The sequence below is a fragment of the Alnus glutinosa genome, chromosome 1 (assembly GCF_958979055.1).
Source record: "Alnus glutinosa chromosome 1, dhAlnGlut1.1, whole genome shotgun sequence".
NCBI lineage: Eukaryota > Viridiplantae > Streptophyta > Magnoliopsida > Fagales > Betulaceae > Alnus > Alnus glutinosa.
Genome location: NC_084886.1, coordinates 51,607,901 through 51,627,069, shown reverse-complemented (window position 1 = coordinate 51,627,069; position 19,169 = coordinate 51,607,901). Strand labels below are relative to the sequence as shown.

Here is a 19,169-nt window from a genome sequence, read left to right as displayed (position 1 = left end):
GCCACGTTTCTAACTCTGGCGAGTCGTTAGTTTTTGGACGAAAAACTTGACTGAGGTATCAATTCAGTCTTTTTTCAAAATTGAGGTATCATCTATGATGTGTATTGAAACTCAGAGATTAAAAAATAAAATTATCAAAACTCGGGATGAAATATATATTTAACTCTATTATTTATTTATTTGTTAAGCTCTTCTTTGGCCCTAAACAATTACCAAAACAAAACAAACACACCCTGGGAGTTGAAGACTTCACAACAGTCATTACCATCACAACCAAAGCCGGCGCCAATTTCAATCCCAAAGATAAGGCTCTCCCTCTCTCTGACCCAAAAATCTCTGTGGCTCTCAATCTCTCTCCCTCTCTCCCTCTCTCACTCGGCGAGGGAGAGTGCAGCTGAAACAGAGCGATTGTGTGATAATCCCCAGCAGCAATGACCACTACTCTGCAAGCGTTTCTTCTCTGCAAACCCTCGCTTTCACCCTCTTCTTCTTCTTCTTCCAAACGTTTTCATCTTCCTCGCTGTTCTTCTAATTCTTCTTCTCTCTCTTTCAATCCCCTCTCTCTCTCTACGTTCACTTCCTCAACTTTCCATATATCCCGATTCTGTCCCCGGACTCTATCGGTTCCTTGCACATTACGCCCCGAAAGTGCGGATTTCGATTCCGAAAGATTGGATTTTTCTGATACGAATTCGGTTTCCGATTCCAAAGATTTGAATTTCAAGGATTTTGGTGGTGGGAGTTCGAGTTTCAATGGGAATAGTACGGTTTCCGACTTTGGAAACTCGAAAGTTGATGAATTGGGCGGTGGGAGTTCGGAGATTGAGGTGAAGAGTGAGTTTGGAGAGGTGGGTTTAGGGAATGGGGAAGTGGGTAGTGAGGGAAAGAGTGGGAAAGTGGAAGAAAGTGACGGAAAGGGTGAGAATTTGAGTGAAAGTGAAGGAAAGGGTGGGAGTTTGAGTGAGATAAAGAATAGAATACCTTTTATGGTGTTCTTGATGGGGATGTGGGTAAGGGTGAAAAAAGGATTTGAGAAGGTCTTGGAGTGGGAATGGTTGAGTTGGTGGCCCTTTTGGAGGCAGGAAAAGCGGTTGGAGAGGTTGATTGCGGAGGCGGATGCCAACCCGAAAGACGTGGCGAAGCAGAGTGCTCTGCTGACCGAGCTCAATAAACACAGGTTAGGTGATTGAGTTTTGTGCTTTTTTAATGTGTTATCATCTGTTGGCTGCTGGAAAATAATGGAAGGGAATGGAGTTGTGGTTTGTGAAGTTTATGTTTCTTGTTGTTTCTTTTCTGGGGAATGGAAGATTTAGTTCAAGTACAGCATATAGTTGGGTTAGTGTCTGCTGAGCAAGTTTATAGCAAGTGTGGGAGTCAAAATGTTAGTTTTATAAGGTTGTAAGCGTTTCTATGTTTCTGTTGTACTTTGTTGCTGAGAATATGGAGGAAGTGAGAAAAAGATGAAGATTTAACAGCTTTCACAGACCGTACTCTTTTACAATGTTACACCACTTGATAACTTATCATAGGATCAATATTTTACTAACCCAGGATAATTGGAAATTGAGAATTACCTCATCTAAAAAATGTTCAAAATTATGATTTTTTTGTTAAAAAAATATTTCAGCATATGAGTTTTAGACTGGATAGTAAATGGTATAAGATCAATGTCAAATTTAGCATGCACGACAAGCATATGGAGGACATATAATTCAAAAGTACTAGATCGCACTAAGGTCAGAATCAGTGGGGGTTTAATATAGTTCCAAGCACGAATACAAGGGCATTTTTTTTTTATTATTATTATTTTGTAGCATTTTTTTAATGTAAGAAAAAAAATTCGTTTGCAATTTTTTTCTTCTCAATTTTTCAGTCCAGAGTCTGTCATCAAACGATTTGAACAAAGGGATCATGCAGTAGACAGTAGAGGAGTTGCAGAATATCTTCGAGCTCTTGTGGTCACCAATGCTATTGCTGAATATCTTCCAGATGAGGAGACTGGGAAGCCTTCTAGTCTTCCTACATTGGTAATCAAGCTGCTGCATGTCTTTGATTACCCTTGGACTAGCATTCACATTATCTTGTTTTGGACATTTTGGTACTTAATTGGTTCTAGACACAGTCTTTGGTTGTTTTTATCTTGTCTTGTTTTCTTCTAAATGTCCATATCTTTGGTATGACTTTAAATCAACCAACGTGTTGTAATACATAATAAAATGCGATTGGACCAATCGGGAAATTCATGCATTTATATATATGTGTGTGTGTGTGTGTGTATGGATTGGTATCTACTGAGTTCTACAAAATAAAAAAATGTAGATTGAATATCTCTTACAGTTATCTAAGAATTTCACCTTTCTATCACACTTATTGATAAAGTCCATTGAGCCTTACTCTTCCACAAAAGGCACCTTGAGAGAAGAGATTTGCTCAAGGCTTATAAAGCTCACAACCCAAGTATACCTTGGCAATGTGGGACTCTTAACACGCCCCCTCACGTGTGGTACTATTGTCCAAACACGTGTACAACGGGAGGGAAGGCCCAACATTGTCCAAGGCCCTGAAGCTCTGATACCATGATAAAGTCCATTGAGCCTTACTCTTCCACAAAAGGCACCTTGAGAGAAGAGATTTGCTCAAGGCTTATAAAGCTCACAACCCAAGTATACTTTGGCAATGTGGGACTCTTAACACTTATCTTACCAAAGTGCTACGCTCAACATGAGTGGTTGCTTGAAAAATAATTTGAAGAGTTTGCGACATGGCATTCAGTCATTTGATGTGTTAAATATGTGATGCCTTTGATGTAGCATATAGCCAAATATAAAAAAAAAAAGAAGGATAATGAAGAGTGTTGAATGGCTCAATACCAATCATGGATGCAAGCCTGTCATGATTGGAAAACTCTACTTGTTTTGCTTGCTCTCTTATACCAGATGGATATAGGTGACATTTATCAAATGGATATTTAGTTGAGACCCTTTAGTGAATAAAACCTGTCAAACTTTTCTTTTACAAAACCCACCATATGTTTGTCTTTAGTTGAAATATTCCATATAGCAGTCATTCTTCTTTTAGATATCAGTTTTTATCAATATTTCGAGTTTGAAAGTCATCCCCATGATTTTTTTTTCTTTCCTCGTTTCAGAGATTTGATATGAGGATAGTTGCAGCAAATTTGGATACAAATTTATATATAATGAAATTAGAGCACTATTCATTCTCTCTCCTCCCCCTCCCCCCCTTGCTTTTCCTCCTCTTCTTTCCTTCTTTTGCTCTAAAGAAGACATACCTTTTATGCATTGGTGAAAATATAGTGGTTTTCTCAATTTTTTATAATGTTAATGCAGAGAAATGAAGGCACTTTTTGTTTCATTATGTAATTTTAATAATTTGCTAATTACCATGGTACGTGTGCTTTGAGATACCTTGTCATGTATTTAAGGAAACTCAATTGGAAGTTGGCTTATTTTTTATTCATGCTTTGCTACATAGATGTAATTAGCCATGCTCTTGCATAATTGAAGGATTTTCTTATAAGAACATCGAGGAAAAGAGCAGCTGCAGTCCTTTCAAGTTATTCAGCTTTGCATCATTTGTGGGCTGATACTTTTACATTCTTTTGACACTCCCATGTTGCCTAAATCTTGCTTCCCTTTATCCTATTTTCATGTTAATTTCTGATGTGTTAGTTTTATTTAACTGATGGTTAGTTTTTTGTATGTAGTTGCAAGAGTTAAAGCAGCGTGCATCAGGTAACTCAGATGAGCCCTTTCTGAACCCTGGCATATCTGAGAAGCAACCGTTGCATGTCGTGATGGTGAGTTTTAATACAAAATGTTTGTGCCATATATTGGCAGAAGGATGTGGTCAAAATTGTCTGCTTTTGGCATAAAACTTTGATTGTATGGTGGAAGATTAAAATTTTTCCTTTGCTTTCTATGTAGATAGTTATTTTCCATTGTTTTTTCCCCCAAAAAAAATACAACATAATAAGACTGGTTTTTCTATTAGGTCGAACAGAAAGTGTCAAACAAATCACGATTCGCGCAAGAGCTTATCTCAACTATCTTGTTTACTGTAGCTGTTGGATTAGTATGGTATTAACATTCTGTTCCTCTCTCTCTCTCTCTCTCTCTCTCTCTCTTCACCCACACATGCTTACATGCTCTATAGTGCATGCCTGTATCCCTGAGTTGTATTCACTCACAATATGCCCTTTTCTTTTTCTTTTTCTTTTTTTAGGTTGATGGGTGCTGCTGCACTTCAAAAGTACATAGGGAGCTTGGGTGGTATAGGAACATCAGGCGTTGGACCAAGTTCTTCCTATGCCCCGAAGGAGCTAAATAGAGATGTTATGCCAGAGAAGGTAGATATTTGGTATTTGACAATCAGTATTGGCGACCTTTTAAGAAGTTGCTACAGTTTTGTGAAATGGCTGTTTTTTTCTTCTTCTTTTTCTTTGAGGTTGTTGTAACACCCCGGTCTCATATAGGAAAGATAAGGAGTAGCTCATATAGTAGATGGTTTATAAAGATAGTCATGAGTGCTAAGTCCCACATTGCCTAGTTATTAGGTCAAACTGGACTTATAAAAGATTTTAGAGAAGTTCTAAATTGATTAGTCATTTTGGGGTGATAGCACAAATGTGGCTAGCGCTTTTCCTTGGATCGTTATAGTTGGATATCCACCTTTGTTTCCTAAGAGGGGGTTGGACTGTGTTTCCGTAGCCAGCCAGTGGATAGGTAGAAGAAAATTAAAAACTTTAGTTTTGAATGTTAAAGTGTCCCACATCGTCAAGAGATACATGACCTGGGAACTTTATAAGCCATGGTGTCCCTCCTCTCTCAAGGCGTCTTTTGAGAATAAGTAAAGCCCAATGAACTTTTACATGGTATTAGAGCCAGGTTCCTTGGACGATGATGGGCCTTTCCCTCCCGATGTTGAACACGTATTTGGTCAAAAATTGCCACACGTGAGGAGGCGTATTAAAGTGTCTCACATCGCCAAGAGATACATGACCTGGGAACTTTATAAGCCATGGTGTCCCCTCCTCTCTCAAGGCGTTTTTTGAGAGTGAATAAGGCCCAATGAACTTTTACATTGAACACTTGAAGAACAAATGTTGGAAATCTGGACTAGTACTAGAAATGTTGTTTGAAATTTTTAACTAAAACAGGTTAATAATAAAGGAGACTTTCTTGTTTATTGGTAGTTCTAGTTTCCATGTTTAACTGAAAGTTAAAGCGGCGCGGATGTGATGTTACGTAACATCTGCTAATAATAGTTTAGATAAAGGTGTTTTTGCTTTGTTTTCTAAATATTTTATGGGAGTTTCCAAGAAATTTTTGAGTTTCATCTGTTACATGTACCAGATGTTGATTTGAAGCATACTGTGTAATCTTCCTGACTAATTTGTTTTCTCACAGAATGTTAAAACATTTAAGGATGTCAAAGGTTGTGATGATGCAAAGCAGGAGCTTGAGGAAGTAGTGGAGTATCTAAAAAACCCATCTAAATTTACTCGCCTTGGGGGGAAGTTGCCAAAGGTTCGGTCAAGATATTTTTATTTGGATTACTAGTATCTTTCCTTGAAATTCCTTTTTTGTGCATATTGTACTTGATATGTTTCAGATATCAGCATGCTCATTAAAAAGGCTTCAGGTGTTCCTTGCTGTGTATGAACTGTAACATGTTATTCTACTTTAATGGATCATGTAGTGTATAAGTATACAATAGATTATGATTTTATTAGTTAAGCATGAAATTTTTTATGCGCTAGAGTATGACATGCTTATGAGATTAAATGACTTCAACCTTCTTGGTTAGATTCCATAGTCGTTGTCCTCTAGATTGGTTGTTCCCCATATTTAATGATAATTCTTGTTGTTATGGCTTTCCTTGTGTTTTTTGTTTAATGGTATGCAATGAGTGATAATGTCTTTCTGATTTCATATATTTGTAATTTGGATTTTTTGCTCATCTGTTTTTGGTTATTTGTACATTATAGAGCCTGACACGTACATATTTGCAGGGAATTCTTTTGACAGGAGCACCTGGAACTGGAAAAACTCTACTTGCCAAGGTAAGGTGTTTCTTTTTTTTCTTCTTTTTTTTCTTTTTTTGTTCATTCCTGCAATTGGTGTTTAATTCTGTGATAGGGATTTTTTCCATCTGTAGATGAACTTGGCCATTGAAATTTCTTTTAGGATAAGAGGGGGGGGGGGGGTTCCAAATGGTGTGTTAAAGCTAGTACTCTAATTTGGTTCCTTCTTAAACCAAAGTAGTAGTCTCATTCCCTTGTTGTAATGGTATCTGCATCAATCTTATATACATGGACTTATACTGAATGGCAGATTGTTGATGCCTGTTAGGGCGGAGGAAGGATAATGGGCTTTGCTTTATAATAGGCTTATACATGCTGACTTTCTTTATTTTTCCACGGAGTATGTGTCTCTGAGTTTGAATGGTTACTAGTCTTTCTCTAGTTTGTGATGATGAGTTCACAATCATTTATATTGAATTTCTTGCATGTGTATATGCGTTGCATGACATCTTCCATTTGTATGTTTGTTCTTTTATGTGCAAAATATGTTCATATTTCCTGATATTAATGCTTTTAATCCAATCTAGTGATCTTTTGTAATTTTTCCTGATAACTGTTTGCTTTCTCTGAAACCTTGAAGGCCATTGCTGGAGAAGCTGGGGTACCTTTTTTCTATAGAGCAGGATCTGAATTTGAGGAAATGTAAGCCATTTTTTACTGTCCATAAAATTGGATAACTTTAGATATACTACACATGTTGATGTATTTTCATTTTGTCTTTAATTTATAATGCCGATTTTTCTTTGGGGATAAGATGCAACAAATCGGTGCATCTCCTTTTACCGATTTAATATATATCGTTCATTCACTTTACTACCCCCATGTTGTTTTCTTTTGCTTCATCAATTTTAGAGTATCTCTCATCATATCTAGACCAGTCACATGAATTAACTCTGTGCCAATGCTCATACTGCCGACTCAAGAGAGGTACTCCTTGTTGGTTGAATGATCAGGCCTGATGTGTTACAGTTTGTTCAGATCAAGAATTGGATCAGTGGGAGATATCATTAGATTATGTTTAGATGGGATAAATTGGTTTCTTTTGTATATTATAAACCACCAGTTTATAAAACACACTTTACCACTTTAGTTTGTATTTAACAAAACTTATCAAAAAAGTTTGTATTTAACAAACTCTTGACACATAATGAGATAATGGAGTTGTTCACTTAGTACTTGTACCACCTTGCGATTTTTATTTATTTTGATGAAAACTAATGTCTGTGGCAACTCAGTTGATGGGGCAATAGATTTCCTGTTTTCCTTTTGTAGTTTATTTGTCTTCTAGGATGAATCATGATGCCCTTTTCCGTGGACATGCCTTCTTTGTTTGAGTAATTTAAAGAAGGGAGGGCTTTTATTGGTTGAATCTCACTTTCTCCTGCACAAGTCACTGCTGTCCACAAGAGCATTCCCGCCTTTTTTTGGTTGGTCCTCTCCTCTCTCTTTATTTCTTGTAGAATCTTAGCCCTTTCTGAGTAAATCTCTCATTTGCACTGAAAGGGATACTTGCTTCTCTTCATCTTTGTGGCACATTTAAAATTCCAGCTTCTCTTCATCTTTGTGGCACATTTAAAATTCCATCTGTGTAATACATGTCCCTCTTATCACCATAAGGGGACCGTCCATCTTCTTTTCTGCCTATCGTTGTTTGCAGACCTAAAATATGAAATATGGTTTGGGCCCTGCGTTACTCTTGAGTGCTTTCATGATTGGGCTACAATCACATGCTCCTTCTAAAGTTTTACTTGCGAAAGGGATAACTTTAAATCTATATTATAACTTCATTTTTGTTTTGGGCTCATACTCTGTTACTCTGGCTTACAAACCCTCTTGTGATACTAGTAAACTCTTCTGGCCATTAAGTTTCCCTTTCAACTTTCTTTTGGTATTGGAAAGATTGTACTGGAAACTGAACAAGTAGGTATTAATAATTCGTCATGTCTATATTCTACTGTGATGTACTGGTTTGGATATTTTTCTTTTTACATTAAAACTTTTTATCTGAGGGGTGGAGTTCTGTGGGTATCCTTTGGAATAAACTGATATTGCTCAGGTCTTGAAATCACTTGAATGATGGTCTAGATGTAGGGATGCTAATTTCATACTACTTCATGTATATGGCAGGTTCGTTGGTGTTGGTGCCCGGCGCGTAAGATCCTTATTCCAAGCTGCTAAGAAAAAGGTTTGTTGTTTTGGAGGAATTCTTTGGTTACTGATGACTGCATGCGTGGGTGTGTGCGTGCATGCACTTCCTACTCACTTTTTTTTTTGAGGGGGGGGGGGGGGGGGGGTGTGGTTGATGATTTTATAAACATCCAGAACTCCTGATATATAAACGAAGATAAATATGTATATTTTTCATTTCAAAGGGTAGTCAATGACCCTGTGGCACAAATAATATTTTTTTTTATTAGTAAATTAATTTCATTAAAAAGTGTAAGGGCGCAACCTAATTACATAGGAAGTATATAAGAGAAACAACCTAACCAGAAGGAAAAAAACTGTGGCACAAATAATACTGGGAGATTTACATACTAAGAACTAAAATTACAACGACAAACTGAAACCAACTTAAATTGAGGGAGCAAATCTGTATGCAGCTTGTATTGTAGCATTCTGTTGTTATTATAGCATCTATTTTGTTTTTAATTGTCAAATATCATAGGCTTTAGTAATTTATTGGGGTAAGTTATTACACTGAGAGGCAAATAATGTGTGATGCTTTAGTATTATGTTTCTGATCATGTCATTTGTGTTGTTTCCTTTATAGGCTCCTTGTATAATTTTCATCGATGAAATAGATGCTGTTGGATCCACAAGAAAACAATGGGAAGGCCATACAAAGAAAACATTGCATCAGCTACTTGTCGAAATGGATGGCTTTGAACAGAATGAGGTACGTCTAAACATGTTGAAGTCTGGTGAGTTTCTTCCTGTGTTTCTGAATACTTATGACGTTTTTCTGTAGGGAATAATTTTAATGGCTGCAACAAACTTGCCTGATATTCTTGATCCAGCTTTAACAAGGCCTGGTAGATTTGATAGGCATGTAAGTTCTCTCTCTATGGACTACCATGTTATATTTTGATATTATTTTGAGTTTTGAAAATTGGGCCATTTTTTTTTATCAGTTGTCACTGGCTAACGACTAGTGGATTTGTTTTTTCCCTTCTGAGAAGATAATTTTGGTCCTAGACATTTGCTTCACGTTTGTGGTTTTTGCGGTTATATCAGTCCCTAAATCTTGAGAACAAGAAATATCAATTGTCAATATCTTGCTATATTAACTAGGTCGGAAATTTTCTTTCTGTGTAAATTCTTCACTAAACCTTTTGACCTTTTAGATTTGCCACCAGTTAACTCTAGTATCTGGACTAAATTAGTTCTTTTTCGATGAGCATTCAAGATTGACATTTGGTTTCATTTTTGATAGTTCCATAAAATTTGTCCACTTTTCTGTATTTCAAAAGAGAGACCTTTAACGAATAAACATGTTTTAGATTGTTGTTCCAAATCCAGATGTACGAGGTCGTCAAGAGATATTGGAGCTCTATCTACAGGATAAACCATTGGCTGACAATGTAGATGTTAAAGCAATTGCTCGTGGTACGCCAGGATTCAATGGGGCAGGCGAGTTTCCCGTCATTCTACTGAGGGAATTTTGGTCGGACTTCCTGGGTTTTTGCAAGATTTCAATTTATTCTCTGGGTTTCTAAAATCAAGAATTCACTCTTTACATATTTTGCGTTTTTCAATTCAATTCATTCCATTGAAAATTGATTCCATGGCATTAACAGGATTAATGCCACGAAATCCGTTTGCCATATCCTAGGGTCATATAAGTACCACTGATAAAATAATTTTTATTGTATTTAAGAAAAATGCATGAAAAACTAAGAGGGGTGGTGAAGAGGTAACCGAGCCAGCCCACCCAAAAGCCCCCTAGTGGTGGCCGGATCTGCCTCATAAGTGGGGGGGTGGCTGAACCATTCTCTGAAATACCAAGAGGGGGGGGTCCATCCCTTGAAAATACCAAAAGGGGTGGTCTGACCACCTCCCCCCCACCTTGGGGGTGGCTCAGCCAATCCACTCCCCCCACCCACACCCACACACAAACACCTGGGGGTGTGGTATGACCACCACCCCCAACCTACCCCTCAGTTTTTTGTTTTTCTTTTTGTATTTTTTCTTAAATATTATAAAATTTTAATTTTTTTAACATGTGGAACTTATATAGCCTTGTGACGTGGCAAATTGATTACGTGGCATTAATGATGTAATCAGTTTTTAATGGAAGGAGTGAATTGAAAAATGTGAAAAATCTAAGGAGTTAATTGTCTGTTGGAGAAGCCCAAGAGTAATTGAAATCACGCGAAAACCCAAGTATTAAATTTGAAATTTTTTTCATCTATTAAATGTTAGTTTCGTTCTTCATGAAACAGTTTTTTTTTTTTTTTTTTTTTTTCATGAAATACTCCAATTTTACTGCCAATTAACCTTTCCCACTTTTTGTCTTCCTTTTCAGATCTTGCAAACTTGGTTAATATTGCTGCCATCAAAGCTGCTGTTGAAGGTGCAGAAAAGCTAACAGCTTCTCAACTGGAATTTGCAAAAGACAGGATTATTATGGGTACAGAGCGGAGAACAATGTTCGTATCAGAAGAGTCAAAGAAGGTATGCATATCATCTTATGAGGCAATCCAGGGTAGGGTCTAAATAAGGAGGGCTTGAGAGGAAATAGGCCCACAGAGCTGGGGGGGTTGAAACATGAGGTCCAGGTATAGAAATATCTTCAGAACATATTGCAATTAGGCTGTGCTGATGATATCAAACATCTAATTGCTGTGTGGAAAAAGTGTGGAATGATGCACAAAAAGTGAATAGATTAGGTGGTCAGGATCCAATGCTGACTTTTGACCAGAGATCTTATATGGGACCAATATTTTTTTTCTTTGGTCCTTGATGTCCACATGCAGCACGCAAAGTAGAGAATTGCATCTGCAGGACAATAAACTCTTACAGTTGTCTAGGGATTATCTATTTAAAATCCAAATATGCACGGAATACTTCCTGACATTCCTTACATTTCTTTCAGCTCACTGCATACCATGAGAGTGGCCATGCGATTGTTGCCTTCAATACAGAGGGCGCACATCCAATACACAAGGCAACGATTATGCCACGTGGATCTGCTTTAGGAATGGTCACCCAGCTTCCTTCGAGTGATGAGACATCAATTAGCAAGAAGCAGTTATTAGCCCGTCTTGATGTTTGTATGGGAGGAAGAGTTGCAGAAGAGCTTATCTTTGGTCAGGATCATGTCACAACAGGAGCGAGTAGTGATCTTCACACAGCTACAGAGTTAGCCCACTATATGGTATATATTTTCCATTTTAATCACTTGAACAATCTACATTTGCCAGGAATTGGGGATCATTTCCAATATTATATGGAACCAATAATAGTTTCCCATTATAAATATAGTTAAAGTAGTTCCTGTTCTATACTAATGGTATTTATACTAGAGTTTATTGTCTTTTCAATTCCCTTCAACTTACGTGTGGGATTATGTAAATAAGAATAAATCAAAATATTTTGTGGCTTGGACCTCTATGTCTGTTTTAAACATGAGAATTCTTCATTTCAATCACTTAGTGCTGTGTGCATCTTTCCTATGTTAGGTATCAAATTGTGGGATGAGTGATGCAATTGGTCCAGTTCACATCAAAGAGCGGCCAAGTTCAGAAATGCAATCACGTATTGACGCAGAAGTATGGTTCTGGAATCTTGGGTTCCTGGGATTTAATAATGATATTTCCATCGCAACAATTTCATTGCCTCAGGTTAAACAACCAAATCTCCTACGTATATTTTCTTCTATTAATTTCTCTTATTGGTTGTGCAGGTGGTGAAACTCCTAAGAGAAGCATATGATCGCGTAAAAGCCTTGCTAAAGAAGGTTTGTCCATTAGATTTCTTTAGCTTTTAGGTTCCCAATTTTCCTAGAAAATTGACAAAACTAGAAAAGAAAAAGGGGGCCAATTAATTGCACTACTTGATTATAAATATTTTTAACAGGGGTCTCACTAGAACATGAGATTTACACGGGGGTGGGGAGGGGGGAGGGGGAATGACAATTTATGTTAATAACAGTATAATGATTCTTGAAAATTATTAGGTAGAATAGAGGTATTTTTGGAATGTGAAGCTCAATCAAGAAATCAAGAAAGATTCTTTAAATTTTTAGACATGCAAATACAATAAAGGTCCAGATCTTTATACAGTTCATAGCAATTCAAAATAATGAAGAAAAAAAAGAATGTGCCGGTATATGCATTTAGCATGTTGTTATTTGAATTTGGAGTTCCAAATGAGTTTTAGACCAAGGAACCTAGTAGACTAGGAAAACTGGTATTGAGTCCCCAAATTACATGATCTACATCATTGTGCATGACCTTGAGGACTGTACTAAAGTTAACCTCCATTATAGTTTGTCCCCTCTCCCCTGCAAAGTTTTGGTTCTCAGCATATATGAAGGTCATTCATTTGATTTTATACAAGCAGATTACGAGGAAAGCAAGAACCAATTATTCGTATGAATGCTACAAATCTAATTTCTCAAGTATAACAACCTCTATGGCTAGCATAGCTTTTGGTGCTTGAAATATGGGAACCTTGATACTCAGATTTGACCAACGCTCATGGTTGGGATTAGCAAACTCTAGTACTGTCTAACTTTTGTTTCTACACTTGATTCAGCATGAGAAGGCATTGCATGCACTGGCAAGTGCACTTTTAGAGTATGAAACACTTGGTGCTGAAGAAATAAAGCGCACGCTTCTTCCTTACCGTGAAGGCCGGCTGCCGGAGCAACAGGAAGAACAACAAGAAGAGGGGGACCTTGTATTGGCTTAAGAAGTCGGCTCCTTTTCTTGTCCAAACTGTAGTGAGGCTCTGTACAGTATATTTAAAGCACCACAGATGATTATTTACAGGATGTATTAATGCAAGTCTATTCAGAAGCATCTCTGAAGCAACGATCTGGCCTCTGCTCTAACAAACAACAAAGATAGTGGACATCATGTATTATTCGAGAAATCCTGTATTGTTTGAACTTTTACCCCATTTTGGGTGGAATTTTGAAGGAAAATACATTATTTGAGAATATAGGCTCTTTATATATATATATATTTTTTTTGGAATTTCCAGCTCAGCGTGGTCTATTCTTTCCATTTATTGGCTGCTAACTTTTATTGTATGGCACAAAGATCAAGCCATCAAGGTACAATGGTTGAAAAGCTCTCACTCAGCAGGGATACCACTAACCAGGAACATTTGAATTATATCACCTTACAACTGGGGAGAGAACACCCCCGCCCCCCCTACCGCCTGTTGATTGCCTGAATTGCAGTCCAATTCAAGCACGCCTAATTACAGGAGATTTTCGAGGCATAATAACTTCGAACTGAACTTCCCAGTGACAGGAAAGGACTTGCTAATGACCCCATTGATGGTATTATATGTGGCAATTTCACTTGTTAAATTACTCTGCCTTTTTCGAAGATGAAAACTGTTTTTCTTCGAACTATTTTTATATTAAAGCCAACACCCCAAATGGATGAATAAACACAACAGAACGGGTGAGGAGAATCGAATGAATCAACGACCTTCACTCACAATAACCGATCTCTTACCAAGTACGTTAAAAGTTGGAGTTCAGACACCCTAATTATTCTCGAATTCCCAAAGGTTTGACCACCGACTGAGGTTGCACAAGTCCTATAGAGGTGCCATAACAGCTTATATTTAGAAGCATTTTCCCCTCCTGGAGATGAATATAATTGCAGAATGACTAGAATTTCTCCAAAGCAGCAGCAGTTTTCAGCTAGGAAACAAGATGATTGCATTGCAAAGCTCTCCGCATGATTGGTGGAAAACCAGGAACGTACATAGCAATGTTGAAAGTAGCAAACCTTATGAACAGCACAAACATATTTCCTGCAGTTTTACCATTTCAAGATTAAAAAGCCTTACTTCCCCCCAATCATCTTTTTGAACATATCATGGATAGAAGAAACATTAAATACAGATAAATATGGTACTAACAAATAGCAATTACAAGAGGCTCTATCTTGATCACTGTCACCTTTTCGCCAGAATTCCATTAAATGCAACCAGAAACCACTACTTCAGCATAAAACCAAATATACAAACACCATCTCTTTCCAGCGCATATATACAACCATAAAAGCATACCACTGCCGGACACAATCCTGGAGAACAGAAAGAAGAAACCAGACCATCTTCTTTCCCACCTTTTTCTAAAAAAACTTTTTTCATTCATGAACAGTTTTAGAACTCTTATAAAAACGCTGTGGTTGTTGACCTACTAAAGATACGAAATCCAGAATATAATTTTGAAAGGAAGAAAACGTAGAAAACAAGAGGAAGGTGCGTGAGTATGTATTGAAGATGGAACTAGTACAATTGCCAGTCTGTCCCCAAAGACTCTGAGATACGAAAGCCTCGGAAGCTTCATCCATGGCAGTCCAAGCCTCCGCCACATCCCCAACCCCAACTTTTAGATCCGATCAATGGGTTCAGTTCGATCCTGCACCGCACGCCGTTCTGATACGTCAGCAAGTGATTTGAGATTGCATCTGATCAAGGCCTGAACAAAGTAACAAGTCTCATCCTTCGTGTTTCCTTCAGGCACATCTACTACAAACGACTCAATCACCAGAGTCCCTGGCCTTCCATCAATGATCTCCGGATGGAGGGAAATGATTGATGAGTAGTTCTGCAAGAACCAACCAAAGAAAAGTTAACAGGTTGACTGCCTTTAGGCTTATTGCATAATAACAAAAGAACTAGAAAATCGAGCAAGAAAGCAAAGTAGCAAACTGGTTCTAACTTGTCCAACTAAAATCCTGCATATAAACTTCAAGGCCCTGGATTTGATCAGAATGATGGAATTCTAGACAAATAATGTCAGTACAGTTGCAACTAAGCAACCAAGAAACATGTTAATATTAAAATGGGATTTGAAACTTGGGAAGAGGTCTACTCTGCCAAGCTGGAGCAACTTCTTCATTTTTCCAGAGAATATGAAATGCACATGTGCACAAATCGGCCTGAAGGCCCTGGAAAATCCAAGTTCAGGCCCAATTTAGCTTTAGCTGGAAAAAACATGACCTCTTTATGTAGCAGGAGCATACTTTAGAAAAACAATCCATTGAAATTCCTTAACTCAGAAGCTGATACCATCACCAGCAGAACTGTATCAATTTTTCATAATTAGAAATTTCTTCAACAGCCCAAATCTTTTTAAAACTAACCAGATGAATTAAAATCTTCCCAACCACTCATTTTATATACTTCTAATCAATCATAAGAATGCAAGGGACTTGATTTGTATCGCAGTAGTCCAAATTTCGTCTAGAACTCTCCTCTTTTTGGCAAGTATCTAAAACTCTCGTCAAGTGGGATCAAATAAATGGACACGATGAAAATGCTGTATATAACACCTGGGTCAACTGCATGTTGGAAAAAATACCACAAGAAGAGGACCCAAAATGCTGATAAACAGAAAATTCCACTGAATTCAGACAGTGCCAAAAAGAAAGGTTGGAATGGGGACTTATAAGTGAAGAAAAAGATCATGTTTTATTTTTATTGTTGGGAAAAAAAAAAAAGGTGAACAACGGGTTAAATCAGAAAAATAAAGAGATTCCATACCCTAAGTCTATGATCCCCTCCAATTATCCTCATGCTTAGTATATGCTCATCATCATCAAGAAGTTCCAATCTTTCTGTACTTGTAGTGGCAGGAAGCCCAGATTTAACATCAACTTCTCTGAGACTTCCAATCTCAAGGCTCCCCTGCGCAACACACCTGCTGACAAATGGCTTGTATTTCTCTGGCTGATCGAATCTTCTCACCAAGGACCAAACCTGGTGAAACAAAGCAAATGTCAGAAACGGAATAAGCATACTCAACAACAACATTCCAACCATCAAGTTTCCACAAAAAATAGCATTCAAGCTCTATGAACAAAACTCCTTTCTTCATCAGAAAAATATTGATATCAATATCCCCTTCTATATATACTCTTCTAAGAGTAATACTGTTTGTCACACCCATTTCACGCCGACTAACGTGGTGTGTTTTAAGTGGCTTTCTATATTCCCCTCAATGTTTTCTTTTTATACCTATTTCCTCAGCAACCAAACAGAACCTTTAGCAAAACTTTCCAAATATCCCATTGCAGCCCATTACAATAACGTGGGTAACCTAAAGATACTAATCCAGTAAATCAAAAACTGAAGAATTTCAGAGTTACAAAACCCTCAAAAGCAAAAAAGAAATTACAGAAACAAGTTCAAATAATGAAACTCAGATTTTCCATTCATAGAATCCAGGAGACAAATGCCTCAATTAAGGCAATATAAACAATTTCAATTCGTTAAGAAAAAGAAATCAACACTTTTTAGCAGATTTACCACTCTTTGTAGTCCAAGAAACTGTGCCTAATACACTTTTAAGCAGCTTTTAAGTTCGCCATCTTTCAGAAACTCGGAAACTCTTCCCTTGATTTTGTCAAAAGAACCATCAAAATCAAAGAACGAGTCCAAATGATCGGTCGATGTAAGGGGTAACATCACAGTCGAACTCAAAAGAACCACCAAAATCAGGTCGAAACATCAAGAAACGCAATCGAGAAACATCACAGATCGAGATCCACCACTCTCAAAAATCTCGCTCAACCATTAGAAAAATTACCACCCCCCCCCCCCCCCCCCCAAAAAAAAAAAAAAAACTTAACTTCAAAAATCACAAATTCAGTCACCGATCCTCCAAATTCCTCAAACAACTCAACCTCCATGCCAATCCTCCAATCTAACCAGAAAAACATACACAATACACACTCACGCGCACACATATATATACCCCTATACCTAAACACACTTACTGACTTTCACATCTACACATATATGCGTGTGCGTGTAGAGAGAGAGAGAGAGAGAGATTACAAGGTGAACAGGGGCTTTGATGTGCTTGACAAGCGCGGAGCTACACTGGTTCTCACCGGGCTCGTGGCGATGGTGCCTCCGAATGTACTCCGACTCCACGGCGCTGAATCCACCATTTCCAATCCCATTGTTATTCCCATTCATCTTGATCAGTTCACAAAAATATCTAACCAAACCAAAGCAAACACGGCCTTCGCTTCTCTCACTCTCAAAGCACCATCACAAAAGATCGACTCGTTCGGCCGGAAAACGGAGCTCCGATCGCCGGCAGACGAGGGCCTCCGACAAGAGCTTCTAAGAGATATATATATATATATATAAAGGTCTAATTGAAGAAGACGAAGAAGAAGAGCGTGAATGAGACTCACACCGCCATAGCAGACCTACCTCAAGCCTCCCTATTATTATCTGAAATATAAAATAAACAAATTGCCAATAATATTTTTGTTTTCTTTTTATATAAAAAGTTACAAAAATTTGTTCTTTCTTGATCTATAAACGCCCTTCGTCTGGCTGGGAATTACGATCCCGCCATATCTTTGTCTGTTTCTGGTAGTTTGGCTGTTACGATCCTGCTTTTTACTGGAATAGCCTTGCTTTGGCACTTTATTTACGTGTACAGTCACTAATGAAACAGTAATTTTCGTAGTACGACTAAAATTAGATGATATTTATTATGGTGAGCCGCGAAATGAGTATGTGGGTGTGATTATTTATTAGGTGATAATGATAGGATCCAACTTTGTAGGAGTAGAAACTCTATGGTTGTGATTACCTATTTATGATGATGTGCATTTCTAGTTCAGCCTATTTTGGGCTCTCCATTGGGTTCTAGTGTTCTATCATTTTTTTTCCCAACTTGGAAATTAGACGAGGTTCTTCTTCTTCTTCTTCTTCTTCTTCTTCTTCTTCTTTTTTGTGCTATTATGCTTTTATTAAAAGACAGAATTTTTTTAAAAAAAAAAAAAAAATATACCCTCATCATCCAAAATCTCCCGATACATAGAGCTTGCATATTTGCGTAAATCGACACGAGGAGCCAACATGTGATTGGAGGATCTTATAAAAAATGTTAGCGACTAACATAACATGACTCTAATTACATGCCGACACATATTAATAAGTTGTAAAGAATTGAGATTGGTAGTAAGTTTAACATTACATATCAAGATTGATTGAGGGGCTTAAAAAAAAAAAAAATGAATTTCATATACGTACTTTATCTATATTATCAAAGGAGTAATGTTATAAATCATATTTTATCTCACAATGTTGATATGGCAATCTCAACCAACCTCTAGATCAGTCATTGTCTAAAATAAATAAATAAAGTATTGGTTGGACCTGCCACGTTAAAATTGTGACATAATTGTGGGATAACAATATGGTTTATAGCATTACTTATTATCAAAAAGTAATACTATAAACTACTTTTTTATCCCATATTTATTACGCAATGCTGACATGGTAGTACCGACCAACCTTTAGATTAGTTCTTGTTAGAAAAAAAAAAAAAAAAAAAATCAAGAATTGATTGAGATTATCACATCAATATTGTCGAATAGTAATGAAATAAAAACATGATATATATATATATATATATATATATATATATATATATATATATATATATATATATATATATATTATTTCTTATTATCAAATCATGTAAATAAATATATTATCACGTAATTCTAAAATTTTAAATAACATACTATCATGTACATCGTTAAATATAATAAAAGGGAAACTTCACAAAACTGGAAAGAGGAATGCTATGTGTACTAAAATTTTTACAAAAGGAGTTTTACAAACTGATGTGGAACCTCATATGAGGCTCCACGTCAATTTAATAGTAAAATTATTCAAAACAAATAGACAAAAGTACCCTTCCCCAGTTGAACCCAATCTCGAACACCGGCAAGCTCCCGACACGTCGGAAACCCGCGGTCCCCGACCCACAAAACCCACGCCGGTGGGCGTGGGTTTCTGGCCGAAAACTCACGCACACTAGCGTGGGTTTGAG

The 19,169-nt window shown here is 37.2% G+C and overlaps 2 protein-coding genes across 2 annotated transcripts; one reads left to right on the top strand and one right to left on the bottom strand.

Moving 5' to 3' along the window:
- Positions 1-242: 242 nt before the first annotated feature.
- On the top strand, positions 243-13,274 carry LOC133857810 (ATP-dependent zinc metalloprotease FTSH 11, chloroplastic/mitochondrial). The gene is made up of 17 exons (XM_062293164.1): positions 243-1,177; positions 1,874-2,027; positions 3,728-3,820; positions 4,015-4,100; positions 4,246-4,369; positions 5,430-5,549; positions 6,035-6,085; positions 6,687-6,748; positions 8,234-8,291; positions 8,880-9,005; positions 9,078-9,158; positions 9,610-9,739; positions 10,635-10,783; positions 11,205-11,486; positions 11,791-11,880; positions 12,015-12,068; positions 12,869-13,274. Exons 1-17 carry the CDS (start codon positions 432-434, stop codon positions 13,022-13,024), a joined length of 2,562 nt encoding a protein of 853 aa, XP_062149148.1. The 5' UTR covers positions 243-431; the 3' UTR covers positions 13,025-13,274.
- An 884-nt stretch (positions 13,275-14,158) lies between these two features.
- Positions 14,159-17,537, bottom strand: LOC133857821 (abscisic acid receptor PYL8). The gene is made up of 3 exons (XM_062293173.1): positions 17,144-17,537; positions 15,848-16,063; positions 14,159-14,909 (listed from the first exon to the last, which is right to left on the bottom strand). The coding sequence occupies exons 1-3, from the start codon at positions 17,285-17,287 to the stop codon at positions 14,691-14,693; spliced, it is 579 nt and encodes a 192-aa protein (XP_062149157.1). The 5' UTR covers positions 17,288-17,537; the 3' UTR covers positions 14,159-14,690.
- Positions 17,538-19,169: the final 1,632 nt, after the last annotated feature.